Source organism: Misgurnus anguillicaudatus, chromosome 25, assembly GCF_027580225.2.
Source record: "Misgurnus anguillicaudatus chromosome 25, ASM2758022v2, whole genome shotgun sequence".
Classification (NCBI taxonomy): Eukaryota; Metazoa; Chordata; class Actinopteri; order Cypriniformes; family Cobitidae; genus Misgurnus; species Misgurnus anguillicaudatus.
Window position 1 is genome coordinate 21,051,791 of NC_073361.2, and position 23,295 is coordinate 21,075,085.

The 23,295-nt window shown below is 37.8% G+C and overlaps 1 protein-coding gene across 4 annotated transcripts in view; it reads right to left on the reverse strand.

Annotated features, from left to right (window-relative positions):
- ctnnd2a (catenin (cadherin-associated protein), delta 2a) overlaps positions 1–23,295 on the reverse strand; it is a 341,772-nt gene that overhangs the window by 71,827 nt on the left and 246,650 nt on the right. For all 4 annotated transcript variants that reach the window (XM_073864207.1, XM_055181469.2, XM_073864205.1 and 1 more), the window contains one exon: positions 7,355–7,538. In XM_073864207.1, coding sequence (XP_073720308.1) covers positions 7,355–7,538 — 184 coding nt within the window. The remainder of the gene's footprint in view (positions 1–7,354; positions 7,539–23,295) is intronic.

Here is a 23,295-nt window from a genome sequence, read left to right on the forward strand (position 1 = left end):
AGTACCATTTTGTTTTGCACCTTAAAATTATAAAAATAAAAAAAAAATAAGCGGTGGGGGCGTGTCCCTTGGCAGCGCTGAAACCACGCCCACTCGGAGGTAAGCTGTCGTCTCTCTCAACTTTCAAATACCGTTCCATAAAACAGCATTTTCATAAAAAATAATCGTAATAGTCACATCTTAAGGTTCATTAGTAAACATGAACTAATAATGAACCGCACTTATACAGCATTTATTAATCTTTGTTAATGTTAATTTCAACAATTACTTATACTTAAAATCTTTTTAACATTCGTAAATGCACTGTGAACTAACATCAACAAACAATTAAAAGCTTTATTTCTATTAAAGGATTAGTCAATTTACTAAAAAAAACCCAGATAATTTACTCACCACCACGCCATCCAAAATCTTGATGTCTTTCTTTGTTCAGTCAAGAAGAAATTATGTTTTTTGAATAAAACATTCCAGGATGTTTCTCATTTTAATGGACTTTAATGGACCCCAACAATTAACAGTTTTAATGCAGTTTAAAATTGCAGTTTCAAAGGACTCTTGCGTAATACGTAATCACATTTGACCAAGAGGTCACGGATAACGTATGCGAAACTACGCCCCAGTGTTTACAAGTGTGGAGAAAGATGACCGCTCCAGCGTTGTTGTATGTCGAATGATACTAATTAATGTGTTTGTGTCAATTTATTGTTTAAAATGGTCTGCAAATGTGCGTTTCATATATGTTACACGTGACCTTTCCACGGCATTAAGCAATTACGTGAGGTCGCGCTGGCTTGTCACAGGGCCGAAGGAAGAAGAGAAGTTGTGGTTTAAAAGTGCATATTTTTTATTTTTCCTGCCAAAAATAACAATTGTTTTGCTAAATAAGACCCTTATGCCTCGTTTGGGATTGTTTAGAGTCCTTTGAAACTGCAATTTTAAACTGCATTAAAACTGTTAAGTGTTGGGGTCCATTAAAGTCCATTAAAATAAGAAAAATCCTGGAATGTTTGATTCAAAAAACATAATTTCTTCTCGACTAAACAAAGAAAAACATCAACATTTTGGATGACATGGTGGTGAGTAAATTATCTGGATTTTTATCACATGATTCAAAACAAAAATGTCACCTGCCGCCTACTTTAGTATTTACATTTATGAAGGTTAAAAACGAATATGCTTATTATACACGCACATGCAGCATACAGTATCAGATGTTAATAGACTGTCAGTTTAGATTAACTCTGAGTCCTCTGGTGAGCCAAGATGGAGAGAAAGATGTGCCTGTGTTAGCTAACGTCAGTGTAACCACGGTTACAGAGTCAAAATGGCAAGGTGACCTGAAGGCACCTGAACATCTGGAGTACCAGCAGCAGTATTTCCCATAACCTCAGTCCAACACGGATCTTAACAGCTGCTTAAATCCTGAACAACTACCAGCTGTGTGAAGTAAGTGCTACAAACTTGTAATAGTGTGCATTTTAATGTACCTTGATAAAGCATTATGACTCAACGGTCCCTTATTCATTTCCACGGCCGAAGGAACGAGGTGACCTAACATATCACCAAACTGCATAATGCAAAAAAAGTTGAACAACGAAAATTCTGTTTCAAACTGCCAGTGCATGTTTATTCTTTGATCTCACCACAGGAAACATGACTCAACATTTTTCAATCAACAGTGTTGAGGGCAGCTCTCATACAGATGAGAGGGACATATTGTGAAGAGGGTTTGAGTGGGAAACAGCTCGGATTCGATTAAAAGTCTGCTGACAGTAAGTTAGCGAATCCAAACAGTGCACGAAGCTATTTAGTGGTGTAAATGGATGATTCATTCATTCACTGACGTCTGACAGAAAGAAAATCCAATGTTTTGATGCCTTTTTGGGATGTCATAAGGGATTGTGCTTTGTGGCTGATAAAATCTCTTTCTATTAGATAGATTTTTTGCCCATGGAGACAGGGAGGTTTTAAATTTTTTATTTCTGCTTGTGGAAGTGATTTACAGAAGCAGTGTGTAAAATTCCCTTTGGGAGGAGGCTTATTTCCAAAACACTGCTTCACTGATTTTCAATGGCTTGCTTGAGTGTTTCTGCCTCCGTGGGACAGAAAGAAACTCTCTGACAAATATCTTTTAATGTAAATTGAAATTTTAAATACCATAAATTTGGAGAAATTGGAAATATGACTGTGGTATTTACATGTAAGTATATGTATAAAAAACTAACTGCACTAAAATTTTTAAAAATTATTAGGTATAATCACCCTAAATTTCCTTAATTATTTACTTAATATTTAAATAATTTAATAGCACAATTTCATGTTTAACTTCAAAAACATTAATACAATTTTCGTTTTAAAGTTATAATATTTTACAACATTAATGTTGATATTACCTGTTACTGGACCTTCATCTGATAATTTTCTTTTATTGTTACATAAAATGTATTTTCCATTTTGCATTAGGTCTTATTTTTTTATTTATTGTATTGTTGTGTATAGTGTTCACATTCAGATTAAACAAATAAAATATATATTTCATGTAAGCAAGTGTTTTATTATTAGTGCTGGGCAAAGATTAATCACGATTAATCAAATACAAAATAAAAGTGATTTTTGGCATAACATATGTACCGAGCCCCTAAGGGGACATGGAGCAAAAATTAAATAAAGTTTAGTTTCGCGTGCGAACGTGAAACAATCGCACCCTTACGTGAAACTACCGTGCGCCCACGTGAAACTACCGCGCGCACATGTGAAACTACCGCCTTTAGTTTCGCATGCGCACATTAAACTCTCGCTTGCGCACGTGAAAGCAAGATAGTTTCACGTTCGCGCTCGAAAGTTTCACGTGGTACATACACTGAAAAAAAGATTAATTCAATTTACTCAGTTTTTTTAAGGTAAGTGGTTGCAATCAATTTATTTAATAAAAAAAGTAAATTAAAATACAATGAAAAACTTTTGTTTAAATGTAGCTTAAATAAATTGATTGCAAACACTTACCTTAAAAAAATTTAGTAAATTGAATGAATCATTTTTTTCAGTGTATGAGTGTGTGTAATTATTTTGTATATTTAAATACACACACATTCATGTATGTATTTAAGACACAATAACATGTTTATATATATATTTTTATTTATTTATATGTTTATATATTTTATATTATTTATAAACATATATGAATAAAAGTGTTCTTAAATGTATATATGTATGTGTGTGTGTTAAATATACATAATAATTACACAAAGTACACACACACACACACACACACACATAAATTATGCAAAAATTCACTTTTTTATGCGATTAATTGTGATTAATATGTGCCCAGCACTAATTTAGGTGTTTCAATTTTACAATTATTTATGTACATTTTATAATTTAATTAATTGTAATGAGCTAATTTATTGTTTTTATCAAATCATGAACCCCCTGCAATTTCCTCGTGAACCACCAGGGGTTTGCGAACCCCAGTTTGAGAAACCCTGCACTAAACCCTACAATTTCAACAAACCATATAATTTCCAACACTATGCAAGTTTCACTATAGTAGCATTCTCCTGTGTTTCTTAAAAAATAAACAATAATACAAAAAAATACTACAAATAAAACATTGTACATAAGCAAATCAATGTTTTGCTTTGAACATCTGTAAACTACAACACTCTAAAAATGTCTGGGTTATTTTTTACCCATAATGGGTAAATATTGGACAGAACACACCGCTGGGTTAAAATTGACCCAATGCTGGGTTGTTTTAACCCAACTGTTGTATTATTATACCCTATGGTTACACAACAACAACCCAGCATGTGTTCTGTCCAATATTTACCCATTATGGGTCAAAAATAACCCAGCCATTTTTAGAGTGAATGTTCTGCTACAAAGGATGGTTATGAATCATTCAGATACTGAATTCAGATAAAATAATTCATTCGAGTACAATGAATGACAACAATGGCTTGGGTTGGGGACCTATATATGCGTGTTGATCCTGAATAATCAAAAACACACACATGTACACATAGACATCTGAGCATGCTGACAACTTTCTCTTTGACAAAAGATTATAGACCGCGCATAGCAGATGCAAACATACAATTAATGTCACCTTAGATCACAACTAAGAAACTTCTCCAAGTATGGTATAAAACAGCTTTATTTCTATAGGAAATCTTGAAAGGGAATCTGGAAAAGCAAATAAAAGTGCAGGTTTGTCACTCGACAGCAAGTTTAATGCAGTTTAGTGGCGCACTGTTGCTATGGATACGAGAATAAAGCCTAATATTCAGCTCAAGAGAATCAACGCTTTCTTATTGTTTTCCTCAACCAACTCAACTCAACACAACAAGAAGCCATGTATAAATCATAATATGCCAGATTCGCACTCCATGTAAACATCATAATACTTTATTGCATAAATCATGAATCAGACACATTGTGTTGCTTCTCTTAACAGAGCGCAGACAGGAGTGATATGGCAAATCTTTACTCAGATTGACAAAGTCAGCCGGGTTTATAATGATTCAGTTTTTACCTGCAGGCAATCTGGAGTTACGAAAGAACAAAACCGCAGCATTGAAGGTAGTTGTCAGGCTTGTTTTTCCATCATTTCAAATGGAACAGGAAGAAAGTGCAAACATAATATAACTCTCCTTTTTCCTAGTAACACGTTTATCAAAGGAACCATTTCTGTGGTCCAGCAGGGCACTGTTTCCCAACCTCTTTGTCTTGTATACCATCACAGCTCCATAAATATCATTCAAGCACCCCTTTATCGACACAAAGTAGAAATGTGCTTGAGATATAATTGAACACTTTAAAACTGACAGTGACAACATGTGGGTGAAAAACAGACCCACAAACTATTTTTGCAAACTACCCAGAGGAGTTTAAGAAATCACAGGGTCTCTCTGGAAGAAGATATTGCAATATCTCAATGTAATTTTCCTGGTTAAATTAAGGATAATGATAGGACTAGGACTAGTACGACTACTACGTCTACGACTACTACTACGACTACGACTACTACTACTATACGACAACTACTACTACGACAACTACTACTATGACTACGACTACTACTACTACTTCGACTACTACTACTACGACTACTACGACTACTACGACAACTACTACTACGACAAGTAATACTACGACTTCTACTACTACGACTACTATTACTACGACCCATACTACTACGACTACTATTACTACGCCTACTACTACTATGACTACTACTACTACGACTACTACTACTATGACTACTACTACTATGACAACTACGACTACTACAACTACGACTACTACGACTAAGACTACTAAGACTACTACGACTACTACGACTACTATGACTACTACGACTACTACTACTACGACTACTACTACTATGACTACTACTACTACTATGACTACTACGACTACTACTACTACGACTACTACTACTACTATGACTTCTACGACTACGACTACTACGACTACTACTACGACGACTACTACTACTACGACTACGACTTCTACTACGACTTCTACTACGACTACGACTTCTACTACTACTACTACGACTACGACTACTACTAATACGACTACTACTACGACTACTACTACTACGACTACTACTGCTACGAGTCTACTACTACTACGACTATTACTACTACGACTACTACTACTACTATGACTACTACAACTACTACTACTATGACTACTACGACTACGACTACTACGACTACTACTGCGACGACTACTACTACTACGACTACTACTACGACGACTACTACTACTACAACTACTACGACTACGACTACGACTTCTACTACGACTACGACTTCTACTATGACTACGACTTCTACTACTACTACTACTACTACTACGACTACGACTACGACTAATACGACTACTACTACGACTACTACTACTACGACTACTACTGCTACGACTACTACTACTACTACTACGACTACTACTAATACTATGACTAGTACTACTACAACGACTACTACTACTACTACTATTACTACTACTACTACGACTGACCCAAACTGTGAAAACCTAGCAAGACAATTTTGATATTTGTACCTTGACATTGATATCTTTAATACTATATAAACTGAGTAAGGTCATGTCAAAGATTAAAATTAAAGTGAAATTAAATGTTGATGCTTATTTTAGATTATGAGACTTTAGCCTGTATTTGACAGGCAGGGTCACATTCCTTTTTAAATAATCACAAGATTGTTTTATTTTAATGTTTTAAAATTATAATCTTAAAGAACCCACTTTTTCAATTTTAATAAAAAAAGTAATGTAATTTTATTTTTATGTGTTATAAATGAACTTTTTCAAGTAGCCCTAGCTGAAAGATTGCACTTCAGAAATAAAGCAGTGCTGTCCTTTGCGTCATACCACCAGATGCTATAAAAACAACCGCAATGTGCAAATGACTGAGATATTCCTGTTCGAAAACCATTTCATTAGTGACACAGGTACCATATGCTCTGATTTTTCAGGTTTTATAAACATCTGGGAAAGTATTTCTCAGGTATAAATGAATGAAAAATGAAATGAATGTAAAACCAACACTGATAGACTGCAGAGACTTGACAAAAAGTGTTAAACTAAGCAGAAATGATGGGGAGATAGGTAAAATATTTTCTTTAAAGGTCACATTCTTTCTGATCCCATTTTTGAAACCCTAGTTAGTGTGTAATGTTGCTATAATAGCATAAATAATACCTGTAAAATGATAAAGCTCAAAGTTCACTGCCAGGCGATATATTTTCTTTAACAGAATTCGCTTTTCAAAGTCTACAGCGAACGACGGGTTTGGACTACAGCCCTCTACTTCCTGCTTTAATGACGTCACTAAAACAGTTTTTTGACTAAACTTCGCCCACAGGAATACGTCAGTCGTCAGCTAAGCTAATGGCAAGCTAAACTGCAATCGAATCACAACACACTAAACAAACTACACAATCAGAACTCTATACTTATTTCTGAAGGAGGGACTTCATAGAACAAGTAAGACATCAGCCTACTTTGAGGACAGTGAAAACAGCGCTATACAGATAAGTAAATTGTGTGAAAAATACGTTTTTTTTACACGTGAAACATGAACACATGTTATATTGTGCACTGTAAACACAATCAAAGCTTCAAAAACACAAAAAGAATGTTGATATTTTGAGGCAACTAAAATACACTACACCATTGACCAACTAAAACCTGGTCTAAAGTCAATGCCGCAATATTGTTTTTGTTATTTAATGAGCGCGTTAGTAATATGCGCCTATAAATGGGATGAAAACGTGCGAATAAAGCAATCAAACTGAGTCTGCTGTGCACCACCACTCACCTCAGGCAGCCTGTTGCATTTCGTAGGACTTGGGATGTGTGCATTTGTAGCTTGCGGTCGTCCTGATGTGGAGAGACATCCCAGGTAGAATGGGGTATAATCACTGTGTTGGTCAACACTGCTAGAGCATCCTGGATTATAGGCATCTTGAGAGCATCACATGATGATAGGTTCCACAATACACCTACACAAGAAACAGATTTGTTCAGCATTTAGCACACTTGTAGTAAATGAAACAGCAGATAGAGAGGAGACATCGTATCTATAGAGGAAAACAAAAGAGAAAAATTCTCAATAGACAGCTGAACCTGTAAAATGGCAATTTTCGACTCAACTTGAGTTGAAACAACTCAGCATAGGTTCATTTAACTCAACAGCTGTGTTCGTCGATATTTGATTAAACCAGGGATCAAAACAACCCTGAATATTTTGAGTGTATGTTACTTCTGTCTTTTCCTATTTAAAGTGAATAGTTACTAAACTTGCGAGACATTTAAATTGGTAGAAAAACAGCTGCCCGGTGGCACTGCCAAGATGAACATCGAGTGGACTAACTTGTCTTTGGTGTTGTGTAGGAAAGAAAGTGTTTCTTGATTCTGCGGTTGAGTTGCCTGAGTTTGACAACCTCTTAAACAGACACAAAGACCCACACAAATTAAAGCTGAACACCTGAGGGGAACCAAAACATAATTTGACAAGTAATAGATCCTACAGCCTCACATACTATTTTCTAGGAGTTTGCCCTTCACAACTGTGTGGGTGAAAGCTTGTGCTTGTAAAATAATAAATTACTTGATGCAATTCACATAAAACAAGAACCTACCTGAACTCCATAGATTATATTTGAGAGACTAATTTAAAGTACAAAAGATGAGACGCAAACTCAATTCCTTAGCTGGCTATAATGAATCACTCCCCACATAATAATGCAAACTTTTCAGACTAGTATAAATATGCCTAGACTAAATTAAATTAGACTAATATCTTCGGCTCCAAGCGACGGGTCTCTGTTATCCTTATCAGTTCAGCCATTAGAGATTTGTAAAAGTCATTCTTGCAGAAACATCACATTTGCCTGCGACGGTAATTTGATAAACAAACAGAAACCAAACAACAGAGAAGGCGGCTGAATCATTAGCATTTTAATTTTTGTTTGGCAACGGTTAACAACAACAGAAGAGACGAATGAAACACCTTTCGGCCTCCAAAACATTCAGATGTTTTCTAAAATGAGCAGTTCACTGACACAGGTCACAGGCCAGAACGCCCTGTCTATTTAAAGCTAAAATCCTGCAGTTTTATGTTTCAAACCACAGATTGTACAAAAAGATGAATGACACGTTTCCATATACTTTTCCTATTGTACAAAAATAAAGCCAAAATCTCCCAAAAGAGTCAACCCGGATTTCCACTGAATGCGGAACGGCTGCGGATTCGCTGCGGAACGGCGGCGGAGTCAATCGGTTTCCATTCAAGTCAATGTGTGTATTTCCACTGACTGTGTTCCGAATCCGTCACAGCTCCGGCCATCCGCAGCCCTCCAGAACATGAGCCATGACTATATCGCGTGATCATACCTGAATTCGCGAGATCTCGTGTTGTGATCTGGGCTGGTCCAGCAAAACGTCATCATTTAACATCATAATGGGCGGAGACAGAACTAGATATCGCGCGATCATCACGTGAATTTGTGAGACCTCATGGGTCCTTGTCACTTCAACACGCAGCCGCTCTGCAACAAATACGGAACTGGTGGGTATTGGCGGATGGCGGAGTCATAACGCAGCGGAGCCGATCTGCAACCGCTCCGCAGTTGGTGGAAATCCGGGGTCAGAGTCTGTGCAGTACTGCTCAAGGTCTTGCCCATTTTCCCATTTGACTCAATCACAAACACACAAATCATGTTGTCACACACCTTTTTAATATCATTTAATATCATCAACTAACTAAAACCAAACTTATTAGAAAAACGATCACTCAAGGAACTATACTCTTATTCTGGTGTAATAATCAAGGACTTTGCTGCTGTAACATGGCTGTAATATCACTACGCCTGCTGCAGCCATGTTACAGCAGCAAAGTCCCTGACTACCACGGGAGAATGAGAATATAGCTCCCAGCCACATCCGCCCAGAAAATCGCAACCTCAAATACTCTGTCGGTCCTAGCACACAATGTAACCACAGAAGAGTCAAGTTTTAATAGGAAAAATATCCTCTTTGGTTATTTTTTATCGGGATGCTAATGGTCTAATCAGATTCAATGGATTGTGCTAAGCTATGCTAAAAGTGGCATATGAGCATATTTTTTTTACAAAAAAAGTGGAGTGTCTCTTTAAGTGGATGGATGTTGGTTTGTGTTAAATCATCAAATGAAATCAGATACATCTGACCACTAAAGACCAAATACGTCGCTGACCAACAACAAACCGTGCTAATCCAGTAAAAGTGTACACAGCAGCTATTTACAGTAAGAATGCTGAGAAGATCCACTGCTTATATTCGGAGATTCATTTTGGTGCCTGTTTTTGAAATCGTGTGTCTAATTAGAGTTTCAAATATGCAAATTGCTGTGCTCTTCCTCCAGACTCCAAAGACAAATTTCATCAAATTCAAAGAAAAATGAATAATAAAACTGACATAAATAAAACATCTCATGAAAGCTGGGATGTCATGCATGTTAGCAAGTTATACTCATACAATCTCAAAATTAAGTCCTGACGTTTTATCTGTGTTGTCTCTATGCATGATTAAAGGCTTCATCGGTTTGTAAGCAAAAATAAACAGTCTATTGACAACTACACAGTACACACAGTCAGAGCTCCAGCAAAGAGCCTGCAGGTCTATTTAATACAGCAACCACATTGAAATTTGGCTATGTTTAGAATGAAATAGTAGCATACTTCCTGCACAGCATGTACTAACTACAAATGTTTTTAAAAGTCATGAAATTCAGGTCCCTGGGAATTACACAATGATAAATGCTGCAGCATTTACAAACAGGGGACACATGTCATGCTATCCATCCAAACTTTGACTACTAGACAAAGTAAAGATAAACACAGCATTTTTTATTAACTAAATAAATAAATAAAATAAGGAGCATGTCACTATAAACACCCTGTCCAGATTTAAGGACCTTTAATCACAAACTGATTAAAAACAAAGGAATCAATCACCTGATGTTAAAATGGCATCTATCATCAGTTACAAACAGTTGAAACAAGAAGAAACTCATTTTAAGGTTGTAGAAAGTCACCTTAGTGCAGTCGATGCTAAAACATCTTGCAAATGAGAAATAACCAATTTAGCCACGCTAGCGTGGTGCTAATTATCCTAACCTGAATATCATCAATATCCCACCCGAGAGAGCTCACTGTCAGGAGTGCTAATTTATTCTGACAGATGCTATATCAGAAATGATGTATCCAAGTTCAACCTAAATCTCAGGAACACAGTAAGCCGCAAAGAGAGAAATGTGTTTTCAAGGTTTGTAAAACCAGAAACATAAAAACATCACAATTAGCTTTTGATTAGACAAGAATGCGTTGAAGCATTGGCATGCATCAGTTTATAAGGTTCAGTATATGCATAATTCTCTTTTTCTAAATGAAAAAAAGATCTAATATGCCAAAATATGAAATAATCCAACAAGTTGATGTGCAATTGACTTCGAATTCTGTGCGGTTCACTGGGGAATCCTGCATATTTAGTAAAATAACGTACACTCATGTGTTATTTTTAACCCAGCTTTGGGTCAATAGGGCACAAGCCCAGCCGTTGAGTTAAATTAACCCAACAGGGTTTAAATTTGACCCAACAATGCAACGCAGCATTTTAGATATTTTTAGTTAAATAACTTAATGTTTTGGTTCATCTCTTTTAGAGTCTATAACAAGAGAAAACAAACAACAGTATGTAAATAAAATTTAAAAAACCCTAAAACTAAATAAAAAAGAAACTAAAACTAAACACATTTTAAGAAAAACAATTGCAAGTTATTTTTGTTGAACTGAATACATTCAGTTCCTTTGAAAGGGAACAACATAAAGTGTGTAATTACTTTATTGGTTTTGACTGCTTATGTTGAAATTTATAGCACGTATGGTTATATATAAACGGGTTTTTATCATTAACTAAAAATATTTGCGTTAATAGAAATCGAAAAAAATAAATAGTTGAAAACAAAATCAAAATTAGAAATGTTGCCTTACAGTAGCAATACACTGAAAGTATGCCTGATTTAAGGAGTAAAATTATTAATTAATTTAAAATAGCAATATTTATTCAAAAAACCCCGAATACAACAGCAAAATTACATGACAAAATGACTAAACATTAATCTAAAATCATGATAAGTAAGAATACAAAAATAAAAGCTAACTTATTATTAATGAAAGAAAAAACTATTTTAAAACAACTTCATAATTTTCTTACATGATTCTTAAATAATCTGTTTCTTATTTGTAAGTAACTCTGGACAAAAGCATCTGTTAAATAATTATGTGTAAAATAATTTTTAATGCGTGTTAAAAATAAAACACAAATGACAACGTGTTATTTCAGATTCATCTGAGCTGTCATGGTAATTAAAGGTGTTGCAAGAGATTTGTTAAAATAGCAAAACGTACTGCAATCACACAACTGGTATACACAACATGACAACATAAACATCAGTTGAGGGCTGCAACTCCACTTTTTAAATGACAATATTCTGGCCAGACCACTGTTGTCAGTGATATAAGTATTTGAAATGAAAATGATTTCTTAATGTCTAGTGACATATCAGGGCCATTTTATGATTAATTGATATACATTTCTTACATACTGTTCCTTTAACTACATAAACAATGCACATGCTAACATGTGATTAATGCCATGAGTCAGCATGTGATTTTTTCCCTTTTTTATTTCTTAAATGTGCCTTTATTTATGATTTATTTTGTGAAGGTCCTATAAATAAGTCTGTGATTCAGAGAGAATGGTCGGAGAAATGTAGACACAAATGTCAAATAAGTCTAAATCATCCCTGTACTGCAACTATATACAGTAGGTATATAAAGTATATAAAACCTCAAGGGCTCAGCTTTTAGGGCTGGTATGTGAACAGGATTTTGCTGAAAGGCACACTGTATCACCCAGCACTACAAAACATGTTTAAACAAAGTCTAAAAACTTTAAGGATGATGAACTGCAAAACTCATTAGTGTGAAGATAACCTTCAGACACGTACTGTATGTTTCTAGTTGCTAGCTTTCTTGATGTAAGACACCCTGAATAAGTCACATACATTTCTCCATTATTACCCTCAATTATGCCCCATTCTCTTTCTCTCTCGCCCTCATGTGAGAACTACGCACATCACTTTTATGAGTCAGTATGAAGAGGTGGCAGCTGAATAGTTGATGACGCTGACCTTGCTGGCTTTTTTACTTTTTAACACACACACACTGATGCTTACACACATGCACAGTCAACATTCGCATGCCTTTAATTTCAGCCGAGGAGTCGTTTGGGGCTGATTACAGGTGGAAACGGTTGAGTTTGATTATCCAGATGATTAGCACGTCTCTTTACTATGAACAGTGATAGGAATATTAAAGGAAAAGTTCACCATAATATAAAAATCAATGAGATTTGACATAACCATATTTGATCTTCCTGCCCTAATCTCTATTTTTACATGGATATGAGACAGGGTTCCCACACCTTAATTAACTTCAAATTCAAGGACCTTTCAAGGACTTTCCAGGTCCAATACTCTCAAAATCAAGGACTAAATGTGACGAGACATTTTAAGTGAGAGCAAGGTAACATCCTTTTAAGATACATTGTTACAGTTCCCTTTTGAGGGAACTCGCGCTGCGTCACTGCGGTGACACTTTGGGGACTCTTCCAGGGGTTAGTGCGTCTGAATATGTATATCAAATTCAACCAATGGTGATGCTTAACAACAAAGACAGGGTAATGTGGGAGTCAGGAAGTATATTGCTATCTAAAATATTGCCAAAGATGGTGTTACAGGGACGCAGGAAGTATGGCAAGGGAGACGCAGCGTCTCGTTCCCTTCTCAGGGATCTGTAACTTTTATGATATTATCCTACACTACACAAGGAATAATATGGACTTTTTTCCAGAAAACCTCTCGCATAAAGTAGATCTATGTAGTATATTTTCAAGAACTTTCCAGGGCCTTGAATTGTTTTCCCCAGATTCACAAACTTTCAAGGATTTCAAGGACTCGTGGGAACCCTGATGAGAAGATAACATGACTGCAATTTAAATATAAAATTATTTGTTTATGTTTAGCTGAAGAGAGAAAGTCATTTAGTAACATTTTAAACAGTTTTTACTGCCACAACAAAACTCTAAGGGGCGGTTTCCCGGACAGGGCTTAGGGTGCACTCACATTATCTCAACCAAACTGTGATTGAGTTTAAGTGAACCTTGCCCGAGCTTACCTTTGCAAGCCGGCTAGGTGGCGATTAACCAGACCGTGCACAGACACAGACACAGTACAGAGCGATCACACTAGTCAAACGAACCAGGCTTTGGGGGTTAAACACACTCGGTTGCGGTTTGTTTGGGATAATGTCCTACTATAACTAAAGCCTGGTCCTGGATTAATCTAAACCCTGTCCGGGAAAGTGCCCCAATATGTTTATTTTTAACTGGATATTGTAAGCGTTCAGTAATTGCTAAACGGTGTCTCAACATTAAGAAAACATTTGGCACCAGTATGTTTTTAGAGATGCCTCCCAACATTGACTACAAGCCACAGATGTGTGATGTCAGGCACAAGGTGTTTTCATAGCAGGGTGGTCATGGATAAAGTAGAAGGCAGATTATGCAAATATTCTCATCTTTGGCACAGACGTAATTAGTAACAATCCAACTGCGTGAAAAATGAGATTCACAAAATGAGCTGCAAAATTCCAGTTTTAGGATCTTATTATTATAGCAGCACACATGATTATGTACACATTAGATTTGGCATGCTTGTATGTGCAACATTTACTGTATGAAGTTTTCTACTGTACATACAGTATTTTAAGAAGTGACATACACAGCTTCTTGTAGCTGTCGCTCTTTTCTAGCTGTCTTTTGTCACTCAACGACTTTCACTTTCTTAAGACTTCTAACACAGAATGCATTTTAAAGAGTATGTTGATTGCTGAACTGAGAGAGTATCTAATCAGAGAGAGACGGTCTCTCAAAGAAAATGAGAGAGAGAGAGAGAGAGAGAGAGAGAGAGAGAGAAACAGAGACAAAGAAAGGAAAGCTTGTAGCTAGAGCACTACACGGACATAATTGCCATCAGTGATGACATTGACCAAGATGAAATCTCATGGCAACCGAGCACAGGCCTAGATTTAGAGTGTGTCATTTCTCCGGGTTTCTCTCTGTATGGAGTGAATATTGTACAAGCAAACCCACATACAACATTTTCTCTTTACCATGTGCAAAACAGTGTCAGGTTTGATCAGGGTTTGATATTTGGAGCATTTTTAGATCCATCAGTACACACAGTGCGATAATTGGTTCTTGTGATTCTTGTAAATAGTCGTCATATGCGGTATAACAAAATACGTAAATGTGAGACAAATGAGAACCAACGATTGTCTCATGTACCGTCATGGAGCCAGCGTGCCGCTATTTTAGATCATACATTTTTGTCTATAAAGGTGGTGTGTGTAAACTTTTGCGGAATCTAGTGGTGAGATTGCGTATTGCAACCAACAGCTCACCCCTCAATTTCAAAACGCATATGGTAGCCGCCACAGGACAAACATGTCGTCGTCTGAGACACTGTAGGGATGAAATGCGCTCTATAGAGCAATTTGTCCATTTAGGGCTACTGTAGAAACTTGACAACCACTTCCATGTAATTGTGCATTCACACCGCGACCGGCGAGAACGCCAAAGTGGCCGGAAGTCATTCATTTTCAATGAGAGCCAGCAGCGAGCTCCGGCGCGTCATGGACGGTGTGAGCATTGAGGAGAGATAAAAACAACTCAACGTAATGGTAATTAGCTATGGCGCGGTTCGGCGGCAACCAATCGGACGGCGGAAATGTTTGGCGGCAAACCAATTAGGAGGTGGAAAAGGATTACTGAAAATGCATTAGGGCGTCAAACAACCACTTATCTTTTTCTATAAAGGGTATGCACGTGACGTCACCTTCGGCGAAAATGACTGCGGTTATGCCCACAGAGTGGCAAAAGACAGAGCGGCAGAATTTGTGTACAGTGTAAAATCAGCGAAAACACGGGGAAAACGCGCCTAACTGAGAAAAAGCTGTTGTGCGAAAGACTGTACTTACAGATTTAACAAGAATTCGGAACTATCGTTTTACAGACTGCCAAAAAAAAACGTAAGGAGAAGTAAATGGATCGTACATGCCAACGTCCACTGACCACAGGTGGGTTGACAAGTTGCTAGGGCCACTAACAAGTCCAACTAAATGTAATATTTGCTGATAATACTGTTATACAGACATTTTCGCGGCCGCCACTAGAACAGCCAGCCATTTTGCTAATTGTTTGCCACTCAACAGGGCAAGCTCCGGCGCGATCATGTGGAAAAGTTACGTCAATGCATAACCTCTATAGATTCGTTGGCAGGGCAGCCAGAGCGTTTTTTGACGCTATCGCCAATGGAAGGAAGAGACACGCAATTTATGTAGATAAAAATGTCTCATTCTAAGGTAATAAAAACAATACAGTTCATTTTGTAAAGTCTTTATACACCACTGATAATATAGTTATGTATTTTATATAGCATTTCTGTCAAGAGATCCTTCTAATAGTTATACAATGCACCTTTAAACTCACAACACAGTAATGATCAATAATCTAAAAAAAGATCCCTTGCAGTTGATCATAGCACATTATTAGAATTCAAGTGTCAAAATAAATAAATAAATAAATAAAGTGTGAAAACGACATATTTTTGTTCTTCAGTTTCTGAAGGGTTAAAATTTGAAAATGAACAAAAGACAAACAAACAGATGAATCATTCATTGCTTTCAATATAAAATGAGAAACTTAAACTATAGTCAGTCGAGCTGTACGCCAGACTCCAGCCACAGGAGCACTAAAGCAGCAGGAAAAACCATACACTGAAATGAGTAAAATTAGTCTAACAAAGCAAGAATCCTCCCTAATGTCAGCACACGATAGCACTGATTAGTGAAATTCAAACAGCTCTTGCTGCCAAAGGAATCAGACGGGATCTCAGGAGACGTTCTGTTGTCTGGGTTTCTTGCTAGTTTCCTGTTCCTGCAAACCAATATTCCATCTGTTCTTCACAGTCATGTGATTTATAAAGGAACATGCTCGCACCCAAAGGCTCAAACAAACACTCCTCAATATTTTAAGCTGACTCTTCCACTGCGTCTTTTAAGAAACCTACACTGCACATGTCAAAAAGTGCTACACTTCTTATTTTATGTGTGGATGTACTGTATGATAAAAGCTATGTCAGGGGTTGCACAGCATCGCAACATAAAACATAAAACATTTAAGAGAAATATATCAAAGACTGCAATGCAGTGTAAAACTGCATATTGTAAGGCTAGATTCCCTACAAGCTTGGTTCAAGCTGTATGAACAGTAAGATATTGTAAAAGTGTGTATTTCTTGTTAATTACCACCCTTCTGCTACTTATACCAATGACGAAAATAAGCGCAGTTACTGTATATTTGCAAAACATGTGGGAGAGCATTGCTAGAATATTAATATATTGTATTGCAACAGGTAGGGTTTAAAGGTGCAGTGTGTAATTTTTAGAAGGATCTCTTGACATAAATGCAAAATAATATACAAAGCTATATTATTAGGGGTGTATAAAGACCTTTTTATTATGAACGGTTATGTGTTTATTGCCTTAGAATGAGACGTTTTTATCTACATACACAAAGGGTCCCCTTACACGGAGGACGCCATTTTGTACAGTCATGTTTCTACAGAAGCCCTTAACAGACAAACTTTTTTACTAAGTTGTCTCCAACGATGACATGTTTGTCCAGTGGTGGCTACTGTAGCTTCTCTATGTGTTTCAAAAGGAAGAGGTGAGCAGTGGACTGAGCCTTTGGTTGCAATTCACAACCTCACCACTAGATGCCGCTAAAATTTAAACACTGCACCTTTAAATATTAATAAAACAACCAAAACTAGTTATCAAATGTATAAGTGAAATGTTTAAAGGGACATTCCACTTTTTTGAAAATATGCTCATTTACCAGCTTCCCTAGAGTTAAACAGTTTTCTTACTGTTTTGGAATCCATTCATCCGATCTCCGGGTCTGGCGCCAGCACCTCTAGCATAGCTTAGCACAATCCATTGAATCTGATTAGACTATTAGCATCGCGCTAAAAAATAACCAAAGAGTTTGTATAATTTTCCTAATTAAAACTTGACTCTTCTGTAGCCACATCATGCACCAAGACCGACAGAAAATCAAAAGCTAGAAAATTCTAGGCAGATATGGCTAGGAACTACACTGTCAAACTGGCATAATAATCAAGGACTTTGCTGCTTTAACATGGCTGCAGCAGGCGTAGTGATATTACGCACTGCCCGAAAATAGTTCCCAGCTATTGAAAGTAACCAAGGGGACTATTTTTGGGCAGTGTGTAATATCACTACGCCTGCTGCAACCATGTTACATCAGCAAAGTGACTGATTATCACGTCAGAATGAGAGTATAGTTCCTAGCCACATCTGCCTAAAAAAATCACAACTTTAAAATTTTCGTCGGTCTTAGTACACAATGTAACTACAGAAGAGTCAAGTTTTAAATAGAAAAAAATATCCAAACACTCTGGTTATTTTTAGCGCAATGCTAATGGTCTAACCAGATTCAATGGATTGTGCTAAGCTATGCTAAAAGTGCTATCGCCAGGCACGGAGATCAGCTGTATGGATTCCAAAACTGTAAAAATCAAATGTTTAACTCTAAGGGAGTTGGAAAATTTGCCTTTTTTCAAAAAAGTGGAGTGTCTCTTTAATAACAGTCCAGACTTGAGGTTACAACTACAGGTACAATAGTTACCCTATAAATGCAAAGAGGAAGAGCATAGAGAAAAGGCAAAATCCAAGAGCAGAGCTCAATGAAAGCAGCCCAGAAGAGAAGAAGATCAATAAAAAAGAAGAGACAGAGCATTTTCAACATTCTCTTTATATCCTTTCCTTGACCATGTGACTATACCTAACTTGACACAATCAAACTGACCAATCAGAAGACCACCTTTAACCTCCACTGTATGGATCAACAACTCTGCCAGATCACTATCGGTTTAGAAACCTGATGACCTGATGATGGTTGCATAACATAAACAAACCCTAGCCCTACAACATTTGGACATGTTAAGACAAGATCATAATGTTTTAAAGTAAGGTAATTACACTTTATATGCATTACACAGTTTACCATGGTACACAGCTTACACGCAGTCTTTATCTTCCATCATCAGGTCTCCTCCTCCAGGAAAAGTCCCGCGCAAACCTCATCAGCCTCCGAAGCTGAGCAGAAGTTGCCAGCAGACTGACACTTGACCATCAGGGCCGCTTTGCTCCTGGCATCTGCTCTATCTGCGTTTTGCATGTAAAAAAACGACACGTCTCTACAGCCTCAGCCGGGCAGGCAAAACATGACTGGGATTCAGTGCTTAGCGTGAGAATTCTCTGGGCAGCCAGAAGGCTTCAGGCTTCCAGCTCTCTGATTAATTTGTGACAGGAAGACTCTCTAAGTGCCCTGTGTGCTCTGCTTTTAATTTATATGTTAATTTGAATTCAGTACATTTCCAACGTGGCTCGGATCCAAAGTCTATTCATTAAGTCACACAAACAATTTGCAAACATGTTTGGGAATGCAAAGGGCCCTGGGGGACGATACTTTCGCGGGTCAATTTCTTGTGTGAAATGTATTTTTCAGTGTATTATTCCTGAAAGGCAAATTAGAACAGACAAATGTGGGGCATTTTTATATATTGTTGGGGAAATGACTAGACAGGAAAGTTCAGTAAAGTTTTGTAGCATTGATTTCGCTAGCACTGCAATAGATCAGCAGTTCCCAAACTTTTTTCCTGCGTAACCTCCTTTTATGTCCCAACCGGGTTGGCGCACCCCCAATCCTCAAAAAAAAAAAAAAAAAAATGCAACAAAGCTTTGTTTTCTCGCCATATAGACTCATGTTTAATCATGGGGCCAGTTGCACAAGCCGGATGTAAAAAAGTTGGGTGTTAGTCCTACGTCGGGCTTAGCTACGTCCGACATTGTGAAAAATATTTACGTCTGTTGCACCATCTAAAATTACGACCACCAGACACAGCTACGCTCAGCTCAGTATAGCTGTCTTCTATGTTTCTATCAAAAACTAATAAATTATAGTTTTTTATTTAAAATAAAGCGATTACAAAGGAAATGTTTACAGTGATGTTTTTTTATTAATTTATTGTATGCAAAATCCCATATCACGAGTTCGCATTAACATGTAATCGATAGGGAATGAGAAAAAGCATATTTGGCGTGCTGTCCGAGGAGAGGGCTCCGAGCTCGGAATTTTAGCCCGAACCCAGAGTACTCCCCTCTCTTTAACTGTGATGAATGAATCTAGATGAGAGTGAGGTGATGGGGTGGAGGAGGGATGCTGCAAAAAATCTGTCACGGAACAGAGCTGAGGGACTGCCCTTTATAGGCACCTCTTGGCACTGATTGGTTGGATCACATGACCATGCTCCTCCCGAACTTAGTTAAATAAACTTCATTTCACGAGTTCGCATTAACATGTAATCGATAGGGAATGAGATAAAGCATATTTGGCGTGCTGTCGGAGGAGAGGGCTCCGAGCTCGGAATTTTAGCCCGAACCCAGAGTACTCCCCAAAAATGCCACATAAATGACAGACAGCAGCCAGAAAAAACAGCCCCCAAAAAGTGTAAGCGTAAAGACCTATAGAAAGCGGTGGGAAAACTAGTGGTTTGACTGGGAGGGCTCTCGCAGCATCCGACGGGGGCATTGTCTGAGATGCTCGCAGCATCGGACGGGAAAGCCCCACCAGCAGTCAAACGGGGAGCGCATTTGCGAACTAGAACAAGGTGCGGAATTAAATGAGTTAAGGCCAATTCACTGGAAGGCCGCTGCAGTGTCCAACGAGAGCTTTGGTTGAGATGCTAGCAGCATCGAACGAGACGTCTCCACATGAAATGCTGGTGAGGACGGAGAGAAATCTAATAAGCGAGACAATCAAAATTCGAATTAGGCGTTTGACCGGGAAGACCCTCGCAGCATCTGACGGGGGCTTTGGCTGAGGTGCTCACGGCATCAGACGGGAAGTTCCTGCCAGCAGTCAAACGGGAATGCTTGACGATAGATTTTTTAAATAAGCAAAATTAACCGTCCAACCGGGAGGACCCTCGCTGCATCCGAAGGGAGCTTGAGCGAAGATGCTCGCTGCATCGGATGGGTAGGTTCCGCCTGTAGTAAAAAGGAAATGCTTGATATAAGGTTTAAAAAGCAAAAATTGTGGTGTTCGACCGGGAGAACCCTCGCAGCATCCGAAGGGAGCTTTAACGGAGATACTCACAGCATCGAACGGGTAGGTCCCGCCTGCAGTCAAACAGGAAGGCTCTAGAATAGGGTTAAAAAGGCAAAAATTTGGTGTCCGACCAGGAGGACCCTCGCAGCATCCAAAGGGAGTTTTTGCGGAGATGCTCACAGCATTGGATGGGTAGGTCCTGTTGCAAATTCAACATGAAAATATAAAGGTAAGAAAATTATGAGTGATAAGTGATGGGGCTCGACCAGCGATTTGAAGGGGCGAAACTTAAATTGGTGGAAGAAAATCCCGCACTGCCTACAAACGGGGAGCCCATACAACGACGTGCACGGTAGAGTGCAACTGTGTGTGAAAAAAAAAGCTGGGAAAAAATATATACAAATACTGTACATACAGTGTATTCTCACAAGTATAAACGCACGCAGATAAATATACATATAATTATTTATTCATTTTAATGAATGTGCAGGTGAAGCAAACAAAACAAACTAGGCGTACACAAGATTTTCTGATATGCAAGTGGTTGAATCTAATGTAGAATTTGAATGATTCTGACATCCGGCAACTGAGGGCCTAAGTTTGTTGATTAGAGAGGCCGTTTGGAGCGGGAGTGGTTGGGGCACTGATGCTGAATGAATTAGCTGAATGAAAATTTAATTGCTTGGATATCAGACTGGATTAAAACAAATTTTACCAAAATCTCGTAGCCAATTAAATTCGGTTGTCGATAAAAAGAGGATCAAAACAAGTTTCGACCCGGATCGTCTGTACTGCAGGTAATTTAGTAGCGAATTATATAATTGGATGGGGTTCGGTAAACTGAAAATAGAAAGTGCCCCTTCTTAAATTTGAAAGTCTTGCTTTGTTTGAAGAAAAACGAGATTGTATCAAGGTTTTAGAACTTTTTAATACGAAGTTGTAGGGTAGATGACTGGACTGAAATTTTAGATGACTGCAAATCCTGAACAGTTTAAAAAGCAAAAAACACAAAATGAACACTGCGTCCAGCGTGCGGGCAGTATGGATGGAGTGGTAGAGAGAGTGGTGACCGAGCCGAAAGGCGGAAAGGCACCTAGACATTAAGTCAATTGTAATGGGCGGCATGGAGTTTGGGCGAATGGGCTTATTTCTAAATATAGTTTTGATGACGGGTGAGAGTTTTAGAGTTGTTTATAGCTGATGAAGGTTTGCCAAAGATTAGATTATAAAAATTAATGCCACTTAATTAGCCTGAATGACTTAACTGTTGAATAAATGAGATGCCCAACAAAGAAAAATCCGGAAACTGACCTGAAATGCCCATGGCATCGGAGAGGTAGACCCCATATGCAGTCGAAACAAGAGTGCATATATTAAAAGGCGTGAATTTTTTGGAGCAAAACTGGGCATCGAATTTAAGTGTTTGAGAGGGAGGACCCTCGCAGCGTCTGCGGGAGCTTTAGCTGGAATGCTCACAGCACCAGACGGGTAGGTCCCACCTGCGGTCAAATGGGGCTCACCCAGCACTTTGAAGGGGCAAGACGAATAAACAGAAGAAAGAAACTTTGCATAGTTTCTGATTGGGGGAAATGTGCAGTAATGCAAATAGCAGAGCTTAAAAAGAAAACTATTGTTATTTAATGACAATATAATGAGGTTTAGACAAGCAGCAAATGCTGATAGAAATTTACGTGAAATAAGAGCTGATATGCAAGCGCTGAGCAATTAGAAAAAACACGATTGAATTGACATGTGAACACGCGAATGTGATTGGTAACAGCGGGAATGCTCAGGTGTTGGAAACGAGCAAATTAATTAGTTCCAGGTGTGGTTTCCTTACACTGTAAAAATCCAATTAATCAAAAATGTTGGACGGGCAAAAAATATATATATACAAGTTAAACCAATTTTCTTAGTTACTAAAAAATAATTAATTGGGCCAACAATTTGAGTTTTACAGTGTAGAGAAAAAAGAGTTCATGGTTAAATGATTTACCGTTGAATAATACCTTTGGAGGATAAGGTAAATGTCTCTGAATATAAATCGAGGTATCAAGATTTTACCTGGTGACTTTGTAAAAACGGTTTTGTATGATGACTTACTAGGGATGGACTTGCATCCAGTTCTGATGCCGGCAGGCTAACTACCGGTGATGGAAAACAAAAATTAATACGATTTGCTCCCTGGCACATGCGTGGCAGTTAAATTTGATTCCGAAGACCATCGTAAAAGCATAGCGAGGGGGCGCAGTGTTTCGTTGACAAATTTAGAAAATTTGAGCGTTTTCAATTTTATTTAGAATGCTACCAGGGCAGCATGTAGGACAGAACAAAATTTTAGATGAGAGGAGTTTACATTTAAAACAAAACTGGCTAAGGAGATTAAATACGACATATTTC